This window comes from Octopus bimaculoides, chromosome 7 (genome assembly GCF_046866305.1).
Source record: "Octopus bimaculoides isolate indiv1 chromosome 7, ASM4686630v1, whole genome shotgun sequence".
NCBI classification, from domain to species: domain Eukaryota; kingdom Metazoa; phylum Mollusca; class Cephalopoda; order Octopoda; family Octopodidae; genus Octopus; species Octopus bimaculoides.
This window is the reverse complement of record NC_142934.1, coordinates 3,346,132-3,373,492: the sequence shown is the minus strand read 5'-3', so window position 1 is coordinate 3,373,492 and position 27,361 is coordinate 3,346,132. Positions and strand designations below refer to the sequence as shown.

General features: G+C 37.8%; 1 protein-coding gene across 2 annotated transcripts in view; it reads left to right on the top strand.

Moving 5' to 3' along the window:
- The window catches only part of LOC106871570 (uncharacterized), a 52,281-nt gene that overhangs the window by 9,985 nt on the left and 14,935 nt on the right, over positions 1-27,361 (top strand). For both annotated transcript variants that reach the window (XR_016242490.1, XM_089354598.1), the window contains exons 2-12: positions 11,619-11,765; positions 14,053-14,190; positions 14,717-14,854; positions 16,149-16,286; positions 17,570-17,710; positions 18,192-18,329; positions 20,260-20,397; positions 23,375-23,515; positions 24,298-24,435; positions 26,034-26,218; positions 27,040-27,208. Coding sequence is in view for 1 of the 2 variants with exons in the window: in XM_089354598.1 (XP_089210724.1) it covers positions 11,619-11,765; positions 14,053-14,190; positions 14,717-14,854; positions 16,149-16,286; positions 17,570-17,710; positions 18,192-18,329; positions 20,260-20,397; positions 23,375-23,515; positions 24,298-24,435; positions 26,034-26,218; positions 27,040-27,208 (1,611 nt within the window). In the remaining variant the exon portion in view is untranslated. The remainder of the gene's footprint in view (positions 1-11,618; positions 11,766-14,052; positions 14,191-14,716; positions 14,855-16,148; positions 16,287-17,569; positions 17,711-18,191; positions 18,330-20,259; positions 20,398-23,374; positions 23,516-24,297; positions 24,436-26,033; positions 26,219-27,039; positions 27,209-27,361) is intronic.

The window sequence follows — 27,361 nt, the reverse complement described above, 5'->3', positions numbered from 1 at the left end:
TCAATTCTAGACCTTGCTTCCACACCTGAAACTTCTCCTCTAGTTCTGATAGTGACTCCGCAATTAGGGCAAGGTCATCAGCATAGAGGAGCTCCCAGGGGCAACCTGTCTTGAACTCCTCTGTGATTGCCTGGAGGACTATGGTAAATAATAGGGGGCTGAGGACGGAACCTTGGTGGACCCCTACCTCTACCCGGAATTCATTGCTGTACTCATTTCCAACCCTCACCTTACTGGCCGCATCTCTGTACATGGCTCGCACAGCTCTCACTAGCCATTCTTCTATCCCAAGTTTCCTCATTGACCACCAGATAAGGGATCGGGGGACCCTGTCAAAGGCTTTCTCCATGTCAACGAAAGCCAGGTACAGAGGTTTATCCTTGGCTAGGTATTTCTCTTGCAACTGTCTCACTAGAAATAAGGCATCAGTAGTGCTTTTACCTGGCACGAACCCAAACTGCATCTCATCTAAATTGATTCGCTCCCTAATTAGTTGGGCTATGACCCTCTCTGTAACTTTCATAACCTGATCTAACAGCTTGATGCCTCTGTAATTATTTGTATCTAAAGCGTCCCCTTTACCTTTGTAGCAGTTGACTATGATGCTGCTACACCAGTCATAGGGTATGACTCCTTCGTGTATCACCTGGTTCGTAATACGGGTGACTAGGCTATAGCCAACACTGCCAGATATTTTGAGCATCTCTGCAGTGATTCCTGATGGGCCGGGGGCTTTCCCGGTCTTCATACTCTTAATTGCTTTATCTACCCTGGTACTATCAACTCGGATAGCTGGTCCCTCTATTGGGTCGACATAAGGCAGGCTCTCTTTCTCCCATTCATTCTCTTTATTAAGCAATCTATCGTAGTGGCATCTCCAGACCTCTTTCTTTGCATCCTCATTTAATGCAAGCGTACCATCATCCATGCGAACACATTTCTCTCCTACAACATCACTATTCTCTCTCCTACACTGTCTTGCAACCCGAAATACCTCGAGTCTTTGGTCCTCACGGCGCAGAACATTGGCAAATCTTTCCTTATCTGCTTCCCCTCTGGCTAAATAAACCTGTCGCCTAGCCTCCCTTCTGGCACATTGGTACAATTCCCTGCTACCACCGTTCTTCCAGTCCTTCCAAGCTTGTTTCTTTTGTCTAATAGCCCTGTCTACCTCCTTGTTCCACCACCACGTTACTCTGGGTTGGGAGGGGACCTTACACCACCCACAAATCTGGTCGGTGGCTTTCAACAGGTTGTCCCGCAGAAATCTCCAATTGTCTTCCACGTTGTAAAGCATCAGTTGTGGCGTGCAAGAGAGACGATTGCGCTGGTATGGACATGTGGTGAGAATGGAGGAGGATAGCTGCGTGAAAAAGTGCCACACCCTAACAGTTGAGGGAACCCGTGGAAGAGGTAGGCCCAGGAAGACCTGGGCTGAGGTGGTGAGGCAAGACCTTCGTACATTGGGCCTCACCGAGGCGATGACTACGGACCGAGACCTTTGGAAATGGGCTGTGCGTGAGAAGACCCGGCAAGCCAAGTAAGATCGTTGCCAGTGCCCCTGGACTGGTTCTTGTGCGGGTGGCACATGAGATGCACCATTTTGAGCGTGGCCGTTGCCAGTACCGCCTGACTGGCTCCTGTAGGATTTTCGAGCGAGATCGTTGCCAGTGCCCCTGGACTGGCTTGTGCGGGTGGCACATAAAAGACACCATTTCGAGCGTGGCCGTTTTCGTGCGGGTGACACGTAAAAGCACCCACTACACTCTCTGAGTGGTTGGCGTTAGGAAGGGCATCCAGCTGTAGAAACTCTGCCAAATCAGACTGGAGCCTGGTGTTGCCATCCGGTTTCACCAGTCCTCAGTCAAATCGTCCAACCCATGCTAGCATGGAAAGCGGACGTTAAACGATGATGATGATGATGATGATATATATAAATATAAAAGAAACAAGTTAAAAATAATGGTCATTCCATATACTTCCTTTATTGGAGCAAGTGTGGCTTACAGCTGTTTCCAGTAGTCATTATAGGTGTGTTACTGATAGGTTTACTTAGTTGGTCTATTGATCAACTGAGGCAAATTGAATGACCCAATAAAATTAATGCTACTTGTGTGAGTGCCATTTCTGGAAAGTTTGTTAACCTGGTGTGCCATCAAAGAGCTTATGGAGTATCTTGCCTGGATTGATAATCCAAAGGTCCTTCATGAACCAAGGCTCATGAGCTGGTTTCTTGGATTGGTTTCTGTGGACTGGCATCCCGTCCCACCTCCGCCTGGGACAGGATGCCAGTCCATTGCAGGATTACTCATTCCTTCCAGCTGAGTGAACTGGAGTAACGGGAAATGAAGGTTTTGCTCAAGAACACAATGCATTGTGCTCAGTCCAGGAATCAAAATCACAATCTTATGAACATGTATGCAACACCCTAACCACTAAGCCATGGGCCTACACACACACACACACACACACACACACACTCATGTATGCATATGTGTGTGTGTGCATGTTGTATGCACATGCATGCATTTATGTTTGCCAGTGTCAGTCAATGTTGGCATTGTGTAATATGATTTACTTAGCAATTTGATAAACAAAGATTGATAAAATTGATAAAATATGAACCGGACAGAAATAGCTGTTAGAACCAACATGGCATCCCATCACCATTGTGGGCGGTGTCCCACTGTAACTGCGGTCCAGGGACTGAAGCTATTAAAAGAAAATATTTGTGATATTGTGAGTGTGCATGTGTGCATTTAATCGCATATTATAAACAATTATTCATATATATTGAGAAATACCATCTGTCTCCGTAAAATAAATTTTTCTTGAATCAGGGTCCTTAAAAAAATGTGATAAATATTTCTTATTTCCATCTTTCTAATGTTATTTGTTTACATAGATATCATAAACAGTTGATACTTTCCTATGGAATGTAAATAAGTTTTATCTGAGGAAAAATGTTACTCATAACATACTATCTCACATGTACTGCTTCTGGTGCTTTGTATTATAACTATTCCTCTTTTCAAACTTTAGCTGAGACCTTCAACTTTAAAAAAAAAAAATACATAAATTCAGTGAAAGAATTGTTTCATTTGTAAATATCAACTTGAAATAATTTTATTCTGTATTTCAAGTTCAGGGCAACATGAAGCAAAATCACTTTTGTTGGACTTGATGACATTAAAGTTTTCACTTGATCGACCTAGCTAAGACAGCAATTTATGGTTTATGTCTGTTTTCCATTTTTTTGGAACAGAAGCTTCCTGCTAAACTGACCCACTGTAACATGTACTGAAGGCTCTTCTCTGACTTTGCTATACTCCAAAGTTCAGAAGTGTCTGCTCCACTCTTCCCTTTGTAAGTTAATTGCACGTTCCAATGCAGATGATATTAACCTGTACTCCAAGACTGCAAGCTGGCAGAATCGTTAGCATGCTGAGCAAAATGCTTAGCAGTATTTCGTCTGCTGCTATGTTCTGAGCTCAAATTCCACTGAAGTCAACTTTGCCTTTCATCCTTTCAGGGTCGATAAATTAAGTACCAGTGAAACATTGGGGTCAATGTGATCGATTGTCCCCCTTCCTACAAAAATCCAGGTCTTGTGCCTATAGTAGAAAAGATATTAACCTGCACTTCTTAACTTTGCACATACAACTCAATCACTCCATGATAGCCACACACTGCTTGAATAATAAATGAGCTCATCTTTCAATGGAGAATGACAAGTGAGTCTCTCTCCTTCAGTAGCATAGAGACACAGTCACTACACATATTAAACAAAAAGACTTGTATTTCATCCTTTTTGGTCATGAACAATACAAAAATGTCTTCTACATTTGTTTTTACTTTACATTCTGTGATCTCCCATGGTGTCCTCTCAAATAGCATTGCAAAAACTTACTTTACAAACACCAAGACTATCCCTCTTTATGGTCAGTAATATATTTTACCCTTTAGAGTTTAAACCGGTGATATCTGATCAGAATATACTGTCTGCTTTATATTCAAATTAGCCAGGTCCTGCCTCTTACACCTACCCTAAACTGTCAGCTACAGGATAATGCATGCTTAATTCAAAACAATGTGAATAAATAAGAATTATGTTTGACAAAGTAAACTGAACAGAAAAGGGTTAAACAGAAATGAGTAAAGGCAAATGACTCAGAGTGGTCAGTGGTATGTGTTTGAACAACATAAACAAATACAGGTATGTCAAATGCCATACAACATTAATTCTTGGTTTATTAAAATTATCTCTACCTCCAGACAATGTGCTATAATTATCAAATAGTAATTAAGATCAGCTGCAGGTGTGGAGGGGTGATCATCTCAAGAATCAAGAATTCTCCAGAGTTGAGATGCCATCAAGGGAAAGGACCAGCTTATTGTCTGGAGATAGGAGGACAGTGATGGACATGTGTTTCTGTCTCAATAGCCATCAGCACAATAACTGTCCGAATATACTTAAGCCCTGATCAATTAATGAAAATTTAAGTAGCTCAAATATTGATACATTAGATTGTTATTAACATAAGTAGTGAAGGTGCATGGCTCAGTGGTTAGGGCATTTGGCTCACGATTGTAAGGTCATGAGTTCAATTCCTGGCAGCGCGTTGTTTCTCTTGAGCAAGACATTGCTCCAATCCACTCTGCTGGCAAAACTGAGTCGTACCTGTATTTGAAAGAAGCCAGCCTTGTCACACTCTGTGTCATGCTGAATCTCCCTGAGAACTACGTTAAGGGTGCACGTGTCTGTGGAGTACTCAGCCACTTGCATGTTAATTTCACAAGTGAGCTGTTCCGTTGATCATATCAGCTGGGACCCTTGTTGTCATAGCAACCGATGGAGTGTTCCTTTTTAACATAAATAAGACAGTGCTGCTGCAATTACACGCAAATATACAAAAGAAGTCTTATTATCTACCGATTGCTAAGGATTTACTCACAACATAATGTTTCAAGCACCAATTCATAGACACAACCTTCTCTCATTGTCTCCCCAATTGTTTCTGCTGCAGCATCTGCTTTCCTTTTACTCATTTGTCTCTTCCTGTCACCCTCACTGTATCCTTACATTGCAGATCCTGCAAGAAATACTGTTCCAGTATGTTGTATAACGAGAAGGAGTTCCGAAAACAGTATTTCCTGCAGGATCTGGGAGTTTCCAGTTCACAGGAATTTGAATTTCTGATTCACATCATTTTCCCTGCAGACAGTGGACCCATGCATGTTGAAACTCCCCAGCTGTTGAGAACCTGAAAATGCCATGGGCATTGCCCTCATGTCCTACCCCCTCTCCCCTCCTCCCTCTTCCTCCTCCTCTTCCTCCTCCTCCCTCTTCCTCCTCCTCCTCCTCCTCTAGCTAACTTAGGTAAAAAAAAACGAGAAAAGAAAAGAAAAAAAGCGTCGCAGGAAAGTAAGAATGGTTTTTTTTATTATTTTCTGGTTCTTCAAGTAAGTATCAGGAAAATAGCTGAGAGCTGACACACTATTCAAATATTAAATTGATTATCAATAAGATTGTGTTGTGCCATGTCAGCTCTGACTGAGAAGATTATGATTAAAGAATTACGATTGGTAATCAATTTGTCTTATTTTTCAGGACTATTCCATTCAAGGCCAATGGGTCCTTTCTTTTTAAAAGTAGTGTGTGAATTTGGGACAGTTTTGGCTCCTATTTCTAGCAAGTTGAGTTACATCACAAGGCAGTTCCTTCGTTGACTTTGTAGAACAATTCTGTGGCATTGTCTGAGAATCTTACGTTCAAAACTTTTAATTTAATGTTTTTAAAGCAATTGGTGATTAATTCAGCTCCTCCTCCTACTCCTCCTCCTCCTCATCATCATCATCATCATCCTCTCCTCTATTTCTTCCTCTACTTCTTCCTCTGCCTCTTCCTCTCCTCCTTCTCCTCTTCCTCCTCCTCTGCCTCCTCCTCTTCCTCCCGCTCCTCCTTGTCATGCTCACCCCCTTCCTTCTCTACCTACTCCTCCTCTGCATCATCCTCAGCCTCCTTCTCAGCCTTCTCTGCTTCCTCCTCCTCCTCCTCCTCCTCCTGTATCTTCTCTATGGCCAGACACCTGTGCTTGTCCCTCTATCATACTTTACCTTCTCAACATTTGGCATAAAGCAACCTCCCTCCTCCGCCTCCTCCTCCGCCTCCTCCTCCGCCTCCTCCTCCGCCTCCTCCTCCTCCTCCTCCTCCGCCTCCTCCTCCGCCTCCTGCTCCTCCTCCTGCTCCTCCTCCTCCTGCTCCTGCTCCTCCTCCCTTCTCCTCTTCCTCACACTTAGCCAAGAGGGTTTCTTCCCTTTTCTTGTTCTTTTACATGGCAACCTCACCAGGGTCAGTCGGAAAGAACCAAGTACTAGTGCAATTTGTAAACTGTGCTTGGCTTTAGGAAGTGCATCCAATTGTAGAAACCTTACCACAGCAGACATAAGAGTTCAATGCAGCCTTGTGACTTGCTGGGATCCTATTTGACCATTCAACCCATGCTAGCATGGAAAACAGATGTTAAATGATAATGATGATGATGATGATGAAGGCAGAAATTTATTCCTCATTTAACTCCTAGCGAAGGGTTTATGTTCGTAGGCCAAAGTATTTTTAGGAACAGCACAATAGAATAAACCAGTTTCATTAACCGTGTTAGCCTGTGGTCAAACAAAAGCCCTCACATCTATTAAGTCTAGAAATTTTCTAAATGGCTGAACTTGTGAAGTGTTAGCATTTAAAAATTCACCTCTGGTTTTCTTGTTTACAATATCATACCTTTTTTTTCTAAAATGCTTCGGCCATTCATCTTTTGCTTGAACATTGAGTCCCATGTCATTTCCAAGAGTTTCATGAGAATATTTCATGCAACCGGATAGTTTTTCCATCAAAAAGTGTTGTCAACTTATTTTTCAACATTCTCATACACAACAAAACAACAACAACAACACCAATGCACAAAGTAATTCAATAACAACACAAAAAACCCAATCCAACAGTAACAACAACAACAACAGCAACATCTCTGATGGAAACATGTTGGTCACCACCGTGAAAGCAGTGACAGTTTGATAAAGTGAAACTGATACCTTAGCAACGATAGCCATCTTTCAATTTACAACTCTCCAAGACTTCTCTTGTCTTCTTCCCATTCTCCACACCCAAACCCGCCTCCTTTATAGACGTTCTCTCTCATCCTTTCTTGCTTTTATCTCAGTCATCCTTTAACCTATTTTCCAACCACTTCAGTGATGTCTCTCATTTTCCCTATTTCATTTCTCTTCCCTTTTTCATCTATTTTAGGCTTTATTCTCTTCCCCCTTTCCACATGGAACAGTTTTTCCTCTTCTCTCTCTCCCTTTCCATGTCTGTCTGCCCTTCTCTCTTTCTCAAAAAATATCTGTCCATTAAATCAGGATCTGTTAATCCAAGGGTTTACTCCAAGTACGTTTATTGATCAAACCACAAAAGCAATGTTGGTAATTTACCAAAATATAAGGATGAAATTATTGGAAAAAAATTGTGATTAATGTTAAAGGAAGTTCCGGATCTGTGTAGTTCATTAAGATCAAGAATTATATCTATTGTTTTAGACATAGTCTACAAGCCAGCAAGTCATAATATCTGCTGTAATAAGCCATTGATATTATCCAAATGTTACCGGTTGAGCGAGTGGCTTTTTCTGGATGCAGCTTATGAGGTTATTTGTTGTTGTTGTTTGTGGATACATTTGAACAATAAAATGGCGCTGACAAGTTTAACATGTTGAATATGTTACAGTCTTGCATGACTGACTTTAGTGCATTTTATTCCATTAAGTATCCAACTTGTTTTCTGACAGCCAGAGATCGGGATTTAGATAGGCAGAAACTATTCACAGGCATGGCTTTATGAATAAGAAGCTTACTCTGCAACCATGTGGTTTGGGGTTCAATACCACTGTACAGCATTTTGGGCAAGTATCTTCTGCTAGAGCCTGGGGTTGACCAATGCATTCTGAGTGAATTTAGTACATGGAAACTGTATGGAAGCCTGTTATATACATATGTGCAAATATATATGTATATGTATGTATATTTCTTTCTTTTTCTTTTACTTGCTTCAGTCATTTGCCTGTGGCCATGCTGGAGCACCACCTTTAGTCAAACAAATTGACCCCAGGACTTATTCTTTGTGAGCCTAGTACTTATTCTATCAGTCACACTTGCCAAACTGCTAAGTTATAGGTACGTAAACACACCAACATCGGTTGTAAAGCAATACTGGGGAGGACAAACACACACACACACACACACACACACAATGGGCTTCTTTCAGTTTCTGTCTACCAAATCCACTCAAAAAGCTTTGGTCAGCCCGAGGCTATAGCAAAAAACACTTGCCCAATGTGCCATGCTGTGGGACTGAACCCAGAACCATGTGGTTGGGAAGCAAGCTTCTTACCACGCAGCCACTCCTGCGCCCATATATACATACATACACACATACATACATACACACATACATACATACATACATATATACGCATGCACACACATATCTATATGTATAGATACATAGATGAATAGATGTGTGTGTGTGTATGTGTGCATGTGTGTGCGCGTGTATGTCTGTGTGTGTGTATCTTTGTGTTTGTCTCTTGTGACTGCTTTCTTTATGCCCCTGTAGCTTAGGGGTTCAGCTACAGTGGCCAACAGAGAAAGTGCCCAGTTGAAGTTTAGTTGCTATTTCTAGCAGGTCACGTAACCATGTACATCCATCCTGATCAGCTTGTTATATACTTTGATATTTAGAAATGCAATTTCTATTTAACGTCATTGGCAAGACTCTCTCTTGTGAGTGGCATGCAGCTCTTGGAGCTATTGTCTACAATTCCCTGGATAGAATTGGGTTTCCTGAAAAGCGATATTCTCTAGGGATGCAAACATCAAGGATATATATTTGTGTGTGTATATATATGATCTGTGTGTGTGTGTGTGTGTGAATATGTATATAAGTACATGTGTGTATGTGTGTGTGTGTATATACACACACACACGCACACATACATATATGTATATATATGTATATTTGAGCACTTCTTTTACAGTCCTATAAACCTTTTTGTTTCTATTAGAAGAGACAAATATTATTTCTTGTTGTATACATATATATATATATATATACATATATATATATATATATATATATATGTATGTGTGTGTGTGTGTGTGTCTATATATGTAAATGTACATGCATATGAATGTGTGTATATAATAATAATAATAATAATAATAATAATAATAATAATTATTATTATTATTATTATTATTATTATTATTATTATTATATACCTTTATATGTATAAGTGTATAAATCTGTGTGTGTGTGTGTGTGTGTGTGTGTAAACATACATAGCTATTGTAAAAGGATTCAGAAATCTCGGTAGTTATCCCAGAACCCAAGTCAGTACTCCTGCTGCAAACGCTAGTTGTTCCGTAGAAGAGAAGTGTTTGATGCAAACTGCAAATCCAGGAGGTTTTCATTAACCACAGAGTATTAAATAACAAGTAAAAAAAAAACAGAGCTACTGGTATCACATTTATTCTTTGGTTACAATTGTCTCAATATGATATAGGTCAGACAAATCATTTAACAATATAGAAAACATGAATATCAACAATGTTTGTGTAATTTTGGTGGAGGGGGCGAGTGGATTACATCGACCCCAGTACTCAACTGGTACTTCATTTATCAATCCCCAAAGGAATTAAAGACAAGGTCAACCTCAGTGGAATTTGAACTCAGAATGTAAAAATAGACGAAATGCCACTAAGCATTTTGCTAATGATTCTGCCAGCTTTCTGTCTTGATGATTATGTAATAGTAAATCATTATAACCCACAGTCATTTCTTCATGGCCAAATGAATAATTTAACCTTTAGCATGTTGAAGGTGAATCATGTTACTGTATGAGTTTTCTCCCCTCTTGATGCGACACACTGTACCTGCAGCTATGGGGAAGAAAACTTGTATGGTGACAGGATTTGCCTTCAGTGTGCTAAAGGTTAATATAAAGGAGCTTGGGTGAATTCCCCTTTATGTAGATACAGACAATTTGGTGAGAGGATCCAATATTTTTGTAGTGAGGAAGCATCCACTTTGACCCGCAAATAAAAGAAAGGTTAAAGAGGCAGAGAGGACGAAAAATATTGAGCACTATTTGATAGGAGTAATTTTGAAGGGGGACTTATTAATTAGTCCATACATTCAGGCAGTTGTTTGGTTGAGTAAATAAAGCAGTAACTAAATATCATGAATCAAGTGGGATGGGCATTTCTAGAACAGCTTCAAACAAAACAGTAATGATCAGAAAGAGTAGTGTGTATGTATACATGTATGTGTGTGTGTGTATGTTTAAGTATGGTATGTAAATGTATACACACACACACACACACACACACACACACACACACACACACACACACACACACACACATATATATATATACACACACATACAGTTGTCCTCAAAATTATTCATACCCTTGTTAATTTTTGTGATTTTTCTATTTTTGTGATGAATGCATTTTGTCAAGTTTGTTTATGAGTTATATGTGACCAACGAGTGAAAGAACCCTCCCTCCCCAGCTATGCTGGTGCACCCCAGTTCCTGCATTGAACACTTTGTACAGTCATTTCCTTCAGAGCAATACATTTTTAAAATATGCTCCAGCCTGTGTTTTTCTTTCACATAATGTTCCACAGATGTTTGAGCTGAACCTGTACCACATCAGTCCCATGTATCTAGGAGGAAGAAGCCTTCAAGGCTTGAAAACCATTTAAAGAAATCAATTAAGAGAAAATAACACATTACTTGTTAAGCATGTATTCATATAAAAAAAAAAGTGGTAAGGATGACCCCAAAATGACATAATGAGCTCTCGACTAAGTGCTCTCTTTAAAAAAATTCCTGAAGATCTATGTTTAGCAGAACAATGCCATATTTTATTTTATCTCTGAACAATAAGTTTTTCCAATCCACCAAACATTGCTGACATCATTATCAACAACTATGTCTTAGAATATTTTGCTTTTGTATTTGGTTTGCAAGATTCTTGATATGAAGCCATGTGTTGAAACAGATTTTGTTGTATCTTGGGAGGGTCATTATGCCAATAATAAACTTATGCGCTGGTTCTGTTTCACTTCTTTATTATTATCAGTCGATAGATTAATTATTAACCCTTTAGCATTCAGATTAATTTATCAAATGTAATACTTATTTATCCACATTTTTAAAAACTAATCAATGCACTCTCTCCTAGCTTCAAGATTTCAATGATGTGATTATTTATTTTTAGAATGACAATGACGGGTAGGTGTGAGAGGTTGCATCTGGCCAATTTGAACATAAAACAGGTAGAATATTTGTGCTGGTTGGAATGCTAAAGGGTTATCCAATAGACTAATAATAATAATAAACAAAGTAAAATAGAACCAGTGTGTGTGTATTTGACCCTCCCAAAGTACAACAAAAATCTGTCTTATAATGTAATATGAATTTTTAAGTTTCATTTCAGAAACAGTTGTTAAAATTATAGTCTACATAACGATGAACTGATTTAATTAACAGATACAGAATGTCCAATTGGAACTTATCTACCTCCTGATTGCCTCGAAGATTGTCCACAAAGCTGTAACAAAGGAAAATGTGATGAATATACTGGAGATTGTTCAGAAGGATGCCTGCCAGGGTACAGGGGGAAGAAATGCGACCAAAGTAGGTTGACTTTGTTCTTTCAAAAATTCATTATACGTGAATGAGTTTTAAACAAAACTTCTTTGTTGATAGGAGAGTATTGTAATTTGCTTGAAGCATTGTGTGTTGTTTGTAAAGAATAAAAAGTTTAGAATGATACAACAATGCACTATAAAACAAAAAATGGACTATATACCTGTTGTAATTTGGTTATCTATAGTCCGATGATATTTTGGAAAAAAAGAAAACCATTGGAAAACAGTTTATAGCAGAGACTCCATCTAAGAAGATCTGAAGAAGGAATTGTAATTCCGAAATATCATCGGACTATAGATAACCAAATTACAACAGATATTAGTCCATTTTTTCTTTGTTGATATTGTATATTTATATTTAAAACATTTCTCCACCTCATTCCTTTCTACCTTTCTTTTTTTATTGATTTAATGTTCAACCATTCAACCTACATTACGGCTTTTTACATAAAATAACCAGATATCAACTGGACTCGTGAGAAGTAATTCTATAGAATTTTCTCTTTTTTGTAAAGCAAGGAATGGTGTAATACCAAGCTGTTAAGGTGGAAGACAAACATAACAGTCATAAAATAAATGAAACATTCTTTTCTCACTTCTTCCCTTTTGCTTTAAACATTTTCAAATTTACATTCTTTTGTCCTGAAATTTGATAAAACATTTCCACTGTATCATCCTTTTCTGTAACATGACAATCAAACTAGTTTAGAGTCATTTGATATTTTGTTACTATTCTCATTTTCTTGAACCTGGAGCTGCTTCGTAAGGTTGGTTTTTTTTTTTGAAATTTTATATTTTTAGAAATAGCAGTTCTCTTCAATCTATTACACCAGTAAATCAATCAGTTCTGCCTTAAGGCTATACATTCCTTCCTTCTCATATTAAGAGATGCAACAAGAATTCAAATGTAATCAATATTTTGTAATTATTTGTGGCAAAGAATTCATTAAAACTCATCATTATCATAACCATTATTTTAATGTCCATTTTTCCATGTTGACATGCGATTGACGAGTTTGACATATAGCTTATTGCCAATCCTTTCCTTCTTTTCTCATATTCCAAGATCTGACCTTATTCTTTCCTTCCAAGAGTAATTTTTTCTCCCTCTCAAGAACCCTCCACTTACAGTATACAATATTTTTGTATCTAACTCTCATTATTCACTTGTATTACCTATTTATCAAATAAAGTGAGTTCACAGCTGTAACCTACACCAGTGTCGCATAACCAGCCCACTCAAAAAGTAGCTTGGATCGTAGGGCGACATGCCATGCTTGAGGAGACTTATTGAGTCAAGTACATCAAAATCAAATCAAATCACAATCAAATGGAAATTGTAGATGTGATCCCTGTGCCGGTGGCATGTAAAAAGCACCATCCGAATGTGGCTGATGCCAGCGCCGCCTTGACTGGCTTCCATGCCGGTGGCACATGAAAAGCACCATCCAATTGTGATCGATGCCAGCCCCCTCTGGCTCCTGTGCTGGTGGCACATAAGAAAAGCACCCACTACACTCTCAGAGTGGTTGGTGTTAGGGAGGGCATCCAACTGTAGAAACTCTGCCAGATCAGATTGGAGCCTGGTACAGCCTTCTGGCTTTCCAGACCCCAGTCGAACCATCCAACCCATGCCAGCATGCCCTAACCACTTAGTCATGCGCCCTCATGCAGCACAAAGACACATTCTCGACACATAGAACATTACCTGTCTTTCCCCTCATTACCTGTCTTTCACCCCAGCTATATATGAACAACATCCCACTAAGAACTCCAAGGTCACTACACATGCTAGGTTTCACCATTACTGGTTATCTTCCTGCCAAATCCATATCCTCAACTTATAGGCTTTATCACAAAGATTGGCATTCCTCTTCGGGGCCAACAACTACTGATCCTTTATGAAATTCAAGTGAGGTCCACAAGGGGAATACTGCTCCCACATCTGGGATGTTGCTGCTGATGCTATACACATATATATATAGACATTCTAGACTTCACCCAAAGGAAGGCCATTCAACTAATTTGCATAAAGTCCCTGACAGACACACTAAACCTCTGCCCAACAAACATGTTGCCCCCTCTCACTGCTTTTTCTATAGCTACTACAGTGACCTCTGCTCCTTAAATATTGTCTTTCTCCTACCTGTCATTTGCTCAAGTCTTTCTCCTCATTAACCTGCAGCCACAATCCATTAATCCTTATCTACATGTTACATTTCTCACTGAGGTAAAAAAAAAATGTAAATCACTCCCTTATTTTCGTGTTGTAGCATGCCCCGATGGAAAATATGGTAAAGGATGCACTAAGACATGTAGTCCTATGTGTATAATACCAGGCTGCTTTTCAAATAATGGTAGTTGTCACTCTGGATGTAAACCAGGATTCCAGGGAAAGAAGTGTAATGAAGGTAACGATCAACTTACCAATCTATTACAAATTATGATTAATATGATTGATTATTTGTTTATTTTTTTCTTTTCAGTATTTGTATTGTCTTTAATCTTTAGTCACATGTATTCTTTTTATTGAATCCAGCTTGTTCTGTTTGTAGTTGCAGGCTTAATGGCAAGTCGTTTCAAATGTATGAATTCTAAATCACTGAGGGCTTTTTTTTTTCTGTGATTCTTTGTTCCCAGATATAATTTTCATTAAAACGATTCCTTCAAAATTTCCAAACACTACCTGATATATTATTCCATTTTCATTTGTATTAAGCAAAAAGTTGCTTTTGCTATATATTGTGTTAGGTGTCTGAGCATTTGAACATAAAATGGTTGAATGTTTGGGGCCAGATTTGGCAGTCTTAAATGTTAAAGGGTTAAAGTTAATTTTGATTTAGAATATGTTTTTGAATTTTGAAATGTTTAAATTTTAGAATAATTTCTCTTATCTTTAAAAAAAAAAGACAAACAAACTATCTTTTATTACTTCAGAATGTGATTTTACCAGGTTTGGAGAGAGGTGTTCTAAAAAATGTCACTGCAAAAAAAGAGAAGAAAGATGTGATAAAATAACTGGAGTGTGTAAGAGTGGTTGTTCAGCAGGTTGGCTTGGAGAAAATTGCCAGCAAGGTGAGCTTTTACCAATTTTTAAAAATATCTTTATTGTAATTTCTCATCTCATTCAGCACAACTTAACCCTTTTGATACCAACTTGCCTGAGGTTGCCCTTTCTTCTATGATAAAGATTCCCTATTTTAAAGGGATCGAAATTAAAGCCTTCTATCAAAATTTTATGTTAATTTATGTCCCAAATTTTATGTTAATTTATGTTCCAACACCTGACTAATAATGACAAAGTTATTTTAATAGATTTTTAATTATTTCCAAAATTAAGGCAGTGAGCTGGCAGTCTCGTTAGCATGCTGGACAAAATGTTTAGTGGCACTTCGTCCGTCTTTACATTCTGAGTTCATGTTACTGAGGTCAGCTTTGTCTTTCATCCTTTCGGGGTCGATGAAATAAGTACCAGTTTTGTACTGGGGCTTAAGAATTCTACTTGCCTTAACACATCTTGAACTCAGAATTTTGATTTTTCCCAGTTTTACTGAATGTTTTAGGTACATTACAATATGTAGTTGGTAGAACAAATACTGCAGTAATTAGACTATTCTATTGGCAGTGTGTATACATTAAGTATGATATATAGATAACTATTTTGATTTAATACTGCCTCAATTGTGTATACCAGATTCGTATTCAGCCAGACAGCTATTCACATCAGTGAATGTCTTAGTCACTGTTCCCTATTTCTGAAGTAACAGATTCTCATCTGAATATGTGGCTGGCTGTGAATATGCACCATTGTAAAGGCCGCAAAAGACCCAAATGCATCTGGTGTTCTTGCTGGTTGTTGCTAGGATGAATTTTCTTCTGCCTCTGATATTTATTGTGTTTTTAACACAACATGTCCATCTGAGAAGTTACCTCAGGACAAATACTGCAATAACTGGCCTACTGACAGTGTGTATACAAAATGAAAAGAAAAACTGATGGGAAAATTCTTAAAACTAATTTCCATCCTTTTTCCCCTAAATTATAAAGAAAGTGTGTGTGTAATCTTATAATTTCTTTCCATTGGAAGAAATAATTGGTTCTGTCCTTATTTTAACTCCCCACCACCACCACCACCATCACTTGACAACTGATGTTGTTGTGTTTACATCCCCAGAAGTTCAGCAAAAGGGATCAATAGTATAAGTACTAGGCTTACAAAGAATAAGTCCTGGGTCTATTTGTTTGACTAAAGGTGGTGCTCCAGCATGACTTAAACAAGTAGAAATGAAAGAATAAAAGAATATATATATATATATATATATATTTATGTTGTTAATGTATTGTTTTTATTTTTGAATTGTTTTTACAGCATGTGAAGATTTTAAATTTGGAATTAATTGCACAAAGGATTGCCGATGCCGGGATAAAAGTGAATCATGTGACAAGAAATCTGGCCGATGCCGCACTTTGTGTGCGCCAGGTTGGAAAGGAGAAGATTGTCAAGAAGGTTAGTAGATGATGCCAATAACTTTGAAGGATATCCTCTGAGTCTTATTCCAAAGCAAGACTATGTTTTAAATAAATAAATATTCAGGCATATACAGACTTAGGTAATGCTGTATGATGAAAATGTTCACTTCCAAACCATGTGGTTTCAAGTTCAATCCTACTGTCGACACCTTGGGTAAGAGATTTTTATTGTAACCCTGGGCTTTCTCTGTTGTTTCCAGACAGTCATAAGAGTGTAATACTTTGCTACAATACAAGAATAGAACATATTTAAAATAGATTCAACTTGTGATATTATTGCTGCCAAATCCTTAACATCCCTGCAAGAAATATAACAAAAGATCCAGATGCTTTAGAAATACGTCGTCCATACTTTTCAGTTACGATTGTTAAGAATCCACTCAAGTAACAAACTGTGTGGTTATGAGCTAATCTTCAATGGCATCAGCTAACATTTTTTTTAAGGGTGTCTCTACAGATTGTCTATAAAATTTAGAGCCAGTACTGAAAGAAACAATGTTTCATATACGAATACATCTATGCAAACAATGCGATCAAAGCTAGAAAAATAGGCATTGGGTGTATATACCTATTTCAAAAGTTCTTGCTCTTTCGTCAGTATTACATCCAACCCATTAACTATCCACAAACACATTGCTAAAATAACTTTGGATTTCCTAACTTAGCACTTTAACCACATCGTGCGCCATATACGCTACATGCGTAACTGTCCCAACCTGCATCATGTACCACTATTAATACACAGTATAAATTTTTAAAATTTAAAAAACTGATAATTTAATGAACTCAGTCGTTATTATACATGATTTATGTTTTAGAAATGAAGGATAATGACTAGATTTTGCAAATTTATAACATCTGTTCTTGTTTAATTATTAAACGGCGGTGCTCCAGCATGGCCACAGCTCTGAGCTGAAATTACAGAAAAATTTTTAAAAACTTATCAATAATAATTAAGTGAAATAATTAATGAGACAAAGCAACCGAACAAAATGCTGGTGAGGCTTAATGGCTAAACTCAGAGATACATTTAAAGTTTTAATATTGAACAATTATTAAAATAAACAAATTTCATTCAAGAATTTGTTATCTGTATCCATTTTATTGATTTTTGGAGGGGGTTGGGACAAGTTCCTAATTTGTCACTTTCACTGATTTCTTAATATTTTGCCAAATTTTTTTAATTCTTTTCTTGAAATTTAAATGTTTAAAAGTAGTTCATGGAATGTCTTTTTTTTTTCTTTACTTTTGCTTCTGAAGATTGTGCGGAAACCAGTCGTTATGGATTTAGCTGCAAGAAACGTTGCAGCCATTATTGTAAGAATCAAAAATGCGACCGCATAACAGGCAAGTGCATGTCAGGATGCATCCAGGGACACCGAGGAGACAAATGTGACGAAGGCAAGTTGTATCTTTTGTCTTTTAGCTTTTTGCATGGCACCGGCACCGATGAAGTCATCATCTTATCTCACAGGATTAAAGTTAACCCTTAAACTGAGTGTGAGTAGAGTAGAGAGAGAAGTGGCTGTATGCTAGGTACATTATTTACATTATTTACGTTTTTTAACCACTACGCCATATCCCCATGGGCATATGGCGTAGTGGTTAAGAGCACGGGCTATTAACCCCAAGATTCCAAGTTCGATTCCAGGAAGTGACCTGAATAATAATAATAGTAATAATATTAGTAATAAAAATAATAATAATAATAATTTTTTGCGTTTGTACCTAAAAGAAATTTTTTTTTATTATGTTTCTGCTTTGAAATTACTTAACTCTACTTTACCTGTTATGATGTGTTATTTAGCTAACGAGAATATATTAGATGTATTACATATAACTTGTGTAATTTGTTACAATTTCTTAAATGTTTTTTCGACAGAATGCTATGCTGGAACATATGGACCTGACTGTAATAAAACTTGCAATCCCAACTGCATTGACAGCGTCTGTGAATGGTATAATGGTTATTGCAAAATAGGCTGCAAACCAGGTTTCCAAGGTGGTCATTGCAATGAAGGTAATGTTAATTACATATTTACTCTTTTACTCTTTTACTTGTTTCAGTCATGTTGACTGCGGCCATGCTGGAGCACTGCCTTTAGTCAAGCAAATCGACCCCAGGACTTATTCTTTGTAAGCCTAGTACTTATTCTATCGGTCTCTTTTGCCGAACTGCTAACTTATGGGGACATAAACACACCAGCATTGGTTGTCAAGTGATGTTGGGGACACACACAAACATATACACACACATACATACATATATATATATATATATATATATATGACGGGCTTCTTCCAGTTTCCTTCTACCAAATCCACTCACAAGGCTTTGGTTGGCCCAAGGCTATAGTAGAAGACACTTGCCCAAGGTGCCATGCAGTGGGACTGAACCAGGAATCATGTGGTTGGTAAGCAAGCTACTTACCACACGGCCACTCCTGCATTTATTTGTAAACTTTCTATTTTAATTAGCTACAAAGGTTGTCATTAAGTGACAACTTGGTGCCCGGTGAGAATAAGACACCAAAATCTACAAATATGAAAAAGGGTTTGAAAGAATAATCATATTGCACCTTCTGTCATGCAGGTCAACAAGGGACTAGTTCAAATCTTAGGGAGAGGGGTTCATTCAAAAAATATATTGCAGTCTCCACTCAATGCCAGTATAACCAAAAATAAGCCTGCAACTTATTCTGGAAGGCATAGGGTGGGTGTGCAACTGATGCATGTCCTGGGACCCTGGGGCATAAAGCTGATAAGTGATTCAGAACTATTGATAAAGATGGAATACAAAATTCCGATAGGTGCTATTCAGGCAAGTTTGCACTTATAGATTTTGCATTTGTGGACTCCTTCAGGGCAATCCAATTTGATGCTCCAGCAGGAATCTGCCACCATATTTTCTGCCATTGCCCTTGGTAGTGCTCTTCTATGGTTATGAGGCTCAGATGAAAGCCCTTTCCTTGTTCATTACTTACAGTCCCAAGATTCTCTGGGAATTGATCAAAGTGACTGTTCAGGAAATGGAACCAGACACTCGTGTTGCATCCAAGATTGTGAAAAGCCAGCAGCATTCTAGTAAACATAATTTTGTAGTTCTCTGCCTTGTTGTTCCCCCAAAAGTTTCATACATGTGCCATAAAAGACAACTATGCTGCTTTCTCCTTGTCATCTGTTTTCCAAACAAATTCCTTGTCTCAACACAAGAGCATGAATGTAAGCACCATTGAACACACTTGTTTTGATCTTCTTCAAAGACAAAGCAGGAAAAGCAGAAACCATATATTGAAAATAAGGACTCTCAGTATTTAAGATCTTCATGGACTGTTTCTTCAAGCCAAGTTTGATATGAACCAAGGGGAAAAAATTATCTTTTTTCATTCTAAACAAGACCAGGCATTTGTTTCAGTTTTTTTTTTATCAATTTTAGTTTTCTTTATTTCTTTCTTTTAATATTTAATGACCTTGACCCTTTTGTTACTGTATTTATTTTGAGATGCTCTGGGTTTCTTTCAATTAATTTTAAATATAACAAAGAATTTAGTAAAATAACTTAGTTATCATGAAGCTAGTGTTAGGAACATAAATTGTGACTAAGGTTTGGTGGAAGATTTTAATTCAAAACTTATGAAAACAAGACATTTGTACTACAGAGCCAGGGGCAGTTTCAGTCAGGTTGGTATTGAAAGGGTTAAGGTAGTGAACTGGCAGAATTATTGGCATGTTGGGGCAAAATGCTTCACAGCATTTCATCGGTCTTTATGTTCTGTGTTCACATTCTGCTGAGGTTAACTTTGCCTTTCATCCTTTTGAGATTGATAAAATAAGTACCAGTTAAACACTGGAGTCGATATAATGGACTTGCCTCCTCCTCCTCCCCAAAATTGCTGGCTTTGTAATAAAAATTTGAAATCAGTATTTAATGTCTTTTATTCATCTTCCAGAATGTGATGATTATACCTTTGGACCAAACTGTCAAGAGAAATGCCGTTGTATTGATGAGAGCGAAGTTTGCAATAAATCAACTGGTGTGTGTGTTAGCAGTTGTCAGACAGGCTGGAGAGGCGCAAACTGCTCACTTTGTAAGTATATAACTGACGTATCTTAAGAATCCTTGTGCTAGTGGTGTCAATGTTGCCTGAATTGAAAACCAAAGACAATAACTTGGAACTGAAAATAGATCAAATATAGACAATCCCTAGGCTTATGTCAGATTTGTATGTAAGTTGCACGTATTGTAGCAAGCATCAACTAATCACATTTTTGTCTTAGTATACAGTATACATACCTCATCATCATCATCATCATTTACTGTCTACTTTTCAATGCTTGCATGGGTCAGACAGAATTAGTCCAGCCAGATTTTCCATGATTGCTTGTCCTTCCTGCCACCAATCTTCACCTGTTTCCAAGTAATATTTTCCCATAGCTAGACATGTTTTTCATGGAAGACTGCAAGTAAACAACCTCACTTGTATGACAGTGATGCTCATTTACAACCATCACAAGATGTCAAGACGAGTACACACTAACACACACGCTCACACACACACACGCACACACACACACACACACACACACACACACACACACACACACGCACACACATATATACGACAGGCTTCTTTCAGTTTCCATCTACCAAATCCACTCACGAGGCTTTGGTTGGTCCAAGGTTATAGTAGAAGATACTTGCCCAAGGTGCCATGTAGTGGGACTGGACCCGGAACCATGTGGTTGGGAAGCAAGCTTCTTACCACACAGCCACTCCTGCACCTATATATATATGTGTGTGTGTGTGTGTATTTATGTATGTGTACATACACATATATGTATTACCTAAGCATCCTAACCCCAGTGACACAGGCTTGAACTGGTGATCTGCTGAACACATGCAATGTTTCCATGTTTTTACTACAAAGTAGTTCACCTGTTCTTTATTAACTCTCATTGTGTGTAACATGAATTTTTAATATAACAGGCTTTTCAGTCTGTAACTAGTCTACTAGTATTGTGGTCAATGAAATTGTCTAGGTCTTTGAAGACAGTGTTTCTACATAGCGTTTATCCATCACCAACCACCATCACCATCACCATCATCATCATCTATTTTCCATTCTGATGATGATGATGATGGTGTATGGGTTGGACAGATTGACAGACGTTGGCAAGCTCCAGTGTCTGCCTTGGCATGGTTTCTGGGGCTGGAGACCTTACTAGTATCAACCACTTTACAGTGTGTGGACAGGGGGCTCTTCATGTGGCGCCAGCACTAGTGAGGTCACCAACTGACTTGCAAGACAAGACCACCCCCACTCAATTGAAGATGGAGAAGTAATATTGAGAGGGGGGGGGGTCTTTGTGCCGGCTGATGAGATGTTAAAATATGAAAGAGGGCCTGAAACAGGAATCTTGCTGTAGGAGGAAATATGTGGTTACCCCGTTTAGAAGGGAAGGGGGATGGCGGAGAAGATTTATCAGGGCATACGCTCAAGTTACAAGAAAGAGAAGTGACGTGGGTAGGTAAATAAGATTTGTGGTGGGTGTGAGAGGTAAATGCTTGATGGCTGATGGCTGGAGAGAGATACAGGGAGTGGTCATCCTCATCCTCATCTTCTTCATCATCATCATCATCATCATCATCATCATTTAATGTCTGTTTTCCATGTTGGTATGGGTTGGACAGTTTGATAGGAGCTGGTTAGCCAGAGGGCTGCACCAGGCCCCAGTGATCTGTTTCGACATGTTTTCTATGATTGGATGCCCTTCCTAACACCAATCAATTTACTGAGTGTACTCGGTACTTTTGACATAGCGCCAGCACAGGTGCTTTTTTTATGTGGTACCAGCACAAGTCCTTTTTTTATGTGGTACCAGCACAGGTGTTTTTTATGTGGTACCAGCACAGGTGCTTTTTTTATGTGGTACCAGCGCAGGTCCTCTTTTATGTGGTACCAGCACAGGTGTTTTTTATGCGGTACCAACACAGGTGCTTTTTCATGTGGTACCAGCACAAGTGCTTTCTTACATGGCACTGACAGAAGAATAAAAAATGCCTCGATCTTCTTTCGATGCCATTTTGTTGATGATATGATTTAACACAGTGAAAGCGACATGAAGATAATATATGAGAAATTGAACACTGAACGGATCGATAACATCAATTGAGCTTAAACACTAATACGACTGAATAGTACTTATGTGTCTCAAGTGCTGGGTGTTGTTGATACCAGTTCTCACTTCATAGAAATTCTCTTTCATTTATTCATTTATGGCTTCCTAGGTAATAAATTAACAAAATCTTTTTGATGCAATATTTATGAAAGCTACTTTTATTGTAAACCATCCAAGTATGAAATTGAATAGAAATAAATCGAGTGTGTACCTCACACACATACACACACAAACACACACATACACACACACACACACATTAAGTGCTTTACAAAGAGACTTCTAAAATAGACTTTTCACAAAATACAGAAGACTGAATTATGCAAAACTTGCACAATTGTTTTATTGTTATTTTTCTACGGGGGTTTCAGTTATTAGACTGTGGCCATGCTGGAGCACTTACTTTCATGAGTGTTTGTGATTTATATTAATCTCGCTACTTATTTTTAATCTGGTATTTATTTGACAAACCTTTATTTTTGTGGTTTTAATTGTGAAGTTAGGCTTTGATATAAACGAGGCACAACACTGGTCTACTTTGGTAAACTTGAACTCAAATAACACTGATTGAAATACAGGCATGTTCTCACCACTGTTACCACCACCACCACCACCATTATCATCACTATCATTACCATCATCATTCTCATCACTACCACTACCACTATCACCATCATTACCATCATCATCATTGTAATCATTGTAGAGTAGAAAAGAATATTTTCTTTTTGAAATGATCTGACAGTAAGAAGCACTGACATCACTAACAATTGATATTTATTTTTTTAAGCATGTAAAAAAAAGTATTTTTTACACAAATATTGCTTTTCAAAATAAGCAGAATAAAAGAAATAATAAAATGTTCTTTTGAAATGTTTTGACCAGATTGTGAACATGGCACCTTTGGATTAAACTGTTCCTACTATTGTGGTTTCTGCAAAGACGGAGTAACTTGTGACTCTGTGGAAGGTTTCTGTCCCAAAAATCATTGTGAAAATGGATGGACTGGAGATATGTGCACTGAAGGTAAGATAACAAGATTATATCTTGTTGGAATGATAAACTGCTGCGAAATTAAGTTGTTTAATAAATGAATTATTATTATTAATGAATTAATAATGTTAAGTATTGAGATGTTCTTAAATATGATTATCGTTTTCTTCAGTTTGGTTTCCATGCCAATCTTTATTTATGGTCATGAATGTTGGGCAAGAACCAAAAGAGAAAACAATTGGCTGGAATGAGGTTCCACCAAAGGGTATCTGGAGTATCATTGCTCAACTGAGAGCATGGCTGAGAGATCAGAGATTTTCTCCAAGTCAAACCATTACTTCTCTGTAGAGAAAGGTCACAGTTCCAATTCTATGAATGTATGATTAGAATCACAAAATGCATTCTTCAAGCCAAGCCAACTGGCAGAAGTAAACCAAGAGCAAAATGGTTGGATAATATCCCAAGTCTTAGTTAGTCATGCTTGGGAATCCAACCAGAAAATGTAATGGTAGTTGCTTCTGACAGGACCCTACGGGGAGATTGTACCCTGAGGATTGTACCCCTATGACCCCCTCGGTAATAGTGGTTGGAGAAAATGGATGGATAGATGCATTGTTTAAATTATTTAATAATCGCTGAAACTTTGTTTAATCAGTTCTAAAACTGAGTGGATTTTAATAAATTAAGAAAAAAATTAATGAACCTTTTTAAACTAAATATTAAACTTAGACAAGAATTTTTGCTTTATTCCAAACAATAAACAAAAAGCTTATTTTTGAAAATTAAATTTTTCACTCATTTTTTCTTGTATTTAGAATGTGAGCCTGGTTTTTATGGCTTCAACTGCTCAACTGTCTGTGGATTTTGTGCCAATAATAAAACATGCAATCCCTTCAACGGAACATGCCCTGATGGCTGTTTGGGTGGATACATTGGCAGTGTTTGCGACAAACGTAAGCCCTTGAAATTTTTACTTTTTCACATTAATACTTATTCCAACCCATTGCCATCAGTGGCGCCAGTGGCATCATCATCATCATCACCACCACCATCATCATCATCATCATAAGCACTATCACTACTAGTGCTTCACAACCACTAAACTTTTACCGTAATCTTTAACAGCATTTGTTTCTGTTACAGTTTCTTTTATAGATTAGCTACACTTAGATGAGAGCAATTGACCGACTCAGTCCATTTTCATTAACCCTTTCTCATAAGGTGGCAATCCGGCAGAAACGTTGTGTACTGGGTTCGATCTAATCAACTGGCCCCTTCCCAAAACATTTCGGGCCTTGTGCCTAGAGTAGAAAAGATTAACCCTTTCTAGTTTCTTTATATTTTCCATTCACTGCTACTAATAATTGTCTGTACACCAAATACATCACTTCCTTCTCATCAGTTGAAAAGTTAAAACATAAAAAGTAATTTATGTAATAGAAAATTACTATTTGTAAATCTCACAACGAGAGATATTCAGCAACAGGACTTTGGAGTAAAGATTGTTTCCCAACATAACATGGCAGTCCTGGTTTAGGACGAATGTTGCTGTAATTTAGCCCCAGGAGACATCATGTATTCTGTGCTGATGAAGGGAAATAACCCGGAAATCACGATACACAGATATTGTTTTGAGCTGAGTGGGGGTGCTAGATTCCCTTGTTTGAAAATATAAGGACACTGATTGTGTCGTATAGCCAGCTGGAGACGATGTCTCCTAGGGCTAAATTACAGCAACATTCGTCCTAAACCATGTTATGTTGGCAAATAATCTTTACTCTAGTAATTTATGTGTTGGTCAATCGCACTCTGCTAACCCTTGCTCCTGTATATCATCATCATCATCTTCATCATTGCAGTGTCTACTTTTCCATGTTTGCATGGGTTGGATGGAGTTCACTGAGGCAGGTTTTCTACTGCCAGATGCCTTTCCTGTCATCAACCCTCACCTGTTTCCATGTAAAATAATATTTTCCTTGTGACCAGATGTTTCCACTGAATATTGGAAATGAATGACAATAATTGTATGACAGGAATTCTTGTTTACAACCATTGTGCAATGTAAAAGCAAGGGACACACACACACACACACACACACACACACACACACACACACACACACACACACACACACTCATTCACTCACTCACTCACTCACACACACACATGTACCACACACATGCGTGTACACCTGCATGCACATGCATATGTACACGCACGCACATGTACACACACACATGCAGACAAGTACACATGCACCACACACACACACACATGCCATATGCACACACATACACACACATGCACAAACATATGCAAACACACACATACACACACACATACATATACACACATCCACACACATATACACACATCCACACACATATACACACACCACACATATGGCAGGTTTCATTCAGTTTCCATCTACCTAATTCACTCACAAGGCCTAGTAGAAGAAACTTGCAAACTAATTATAATCATTAATTAATTTCATTCAATTCCATAAATGTGTGAAGAATTATTAACAAGTTCATTAATTTTCGTTCAGGATTACTAGCAGAAGATTATCGAAAACTCATGAAGAATTTGGCCATAGCTCTGGCAGTTTTCACTGGATTATTTACTTTCACTTGTATCATCTTAATGGCTATTATGTTGCTGGTGAGCAAAAAGAAAAAAGATAAAACTATCATCACACGGGATGATGAAGCACCAGAAGTCACAGATGACAAGGTAGGGGCACCGATTGCTTGTCTCTCCAGCCTATTGCTTTTTGTGACATCTCTATCTCTCTATCTCTCTCTCTCTTTTTCTGTCCTGTCTCTGTCTCTGTCTGTCTGAAAAATGTCAATTAATAAAAAAATATAAACCATTACAAATTAGAACAAATGTAAAAACGATGTTTTATGGGGTGTCTATTTACTTCTGTCGTGCCTGAGTATATGACAGGCTTCCACACAATTTCTATCCATCAAAATTTACTCATGAGGCTATAAGCACTCTAGCAGAAGACATTTCTGGTGCCATGTGGTGTGATTGAACCTGAAATCATGGGGTTGCAAAGTGAACTTCTGAATCACACAGTCATGCCTATTTATCTTTAAAAAAAGCAATTTCCTGAATGTAAATTGTAGCAGTAAGGTATTGTTGTTGATTTTCGTTTTTTGTTTCTTTGTATTTTTTACATTTGAACCATTTCATAAGAAAGCTGAAAAACCATTCACAAAATTATGTCTTAACATTTTGGAAAAAATGTGAATATTATTTGTTTAATAGAGAAATGCACTTTTAGCTATTTTATGCACTTTTGTCTTTTATGCACTTTTCTACTGCATTTTCTGATCAGTTGTTGTGCACCTAAGCACCATATATATATCATCATCATCATCATCATCATCATTTAACATCTGCTTTCCTTGCTGGCATGGATTGGATGGTTTGACTAAGGACTGGCAAGCCAGGAGGCTGCACCAGGTTCAACTTGGATATTTAATAAATTCATGTCTTTTTTTTTTTGTAATTTAATTTCTTTTCCTTTCTGTTCCTACTTACAGCAAGAGTTGATTATTCCTCAATCTAAACACCAATTGATTGCCATTGGAGAATTAGTTGTTGGTATCACGGATCGCAAATTAAACACTGGATGTTTTGGAGATATTTGGAAAGCAAGAAGTTTAAGTAGTTGGGACAATACTACTGAAGTAGCTTTACTAATCGTTAAAGGTGAGGCTTTTATTTAAATTCTTCTTATGTTGTCATTCTAATTTTATGGTTGTCATTGTTGTCATCGTTGTTGTCGTCATCATCATCATCATCATCATCATCATCATCATCATTTAACATCCATTTTTTTCCGTGCTTGCATGGGTCATACAG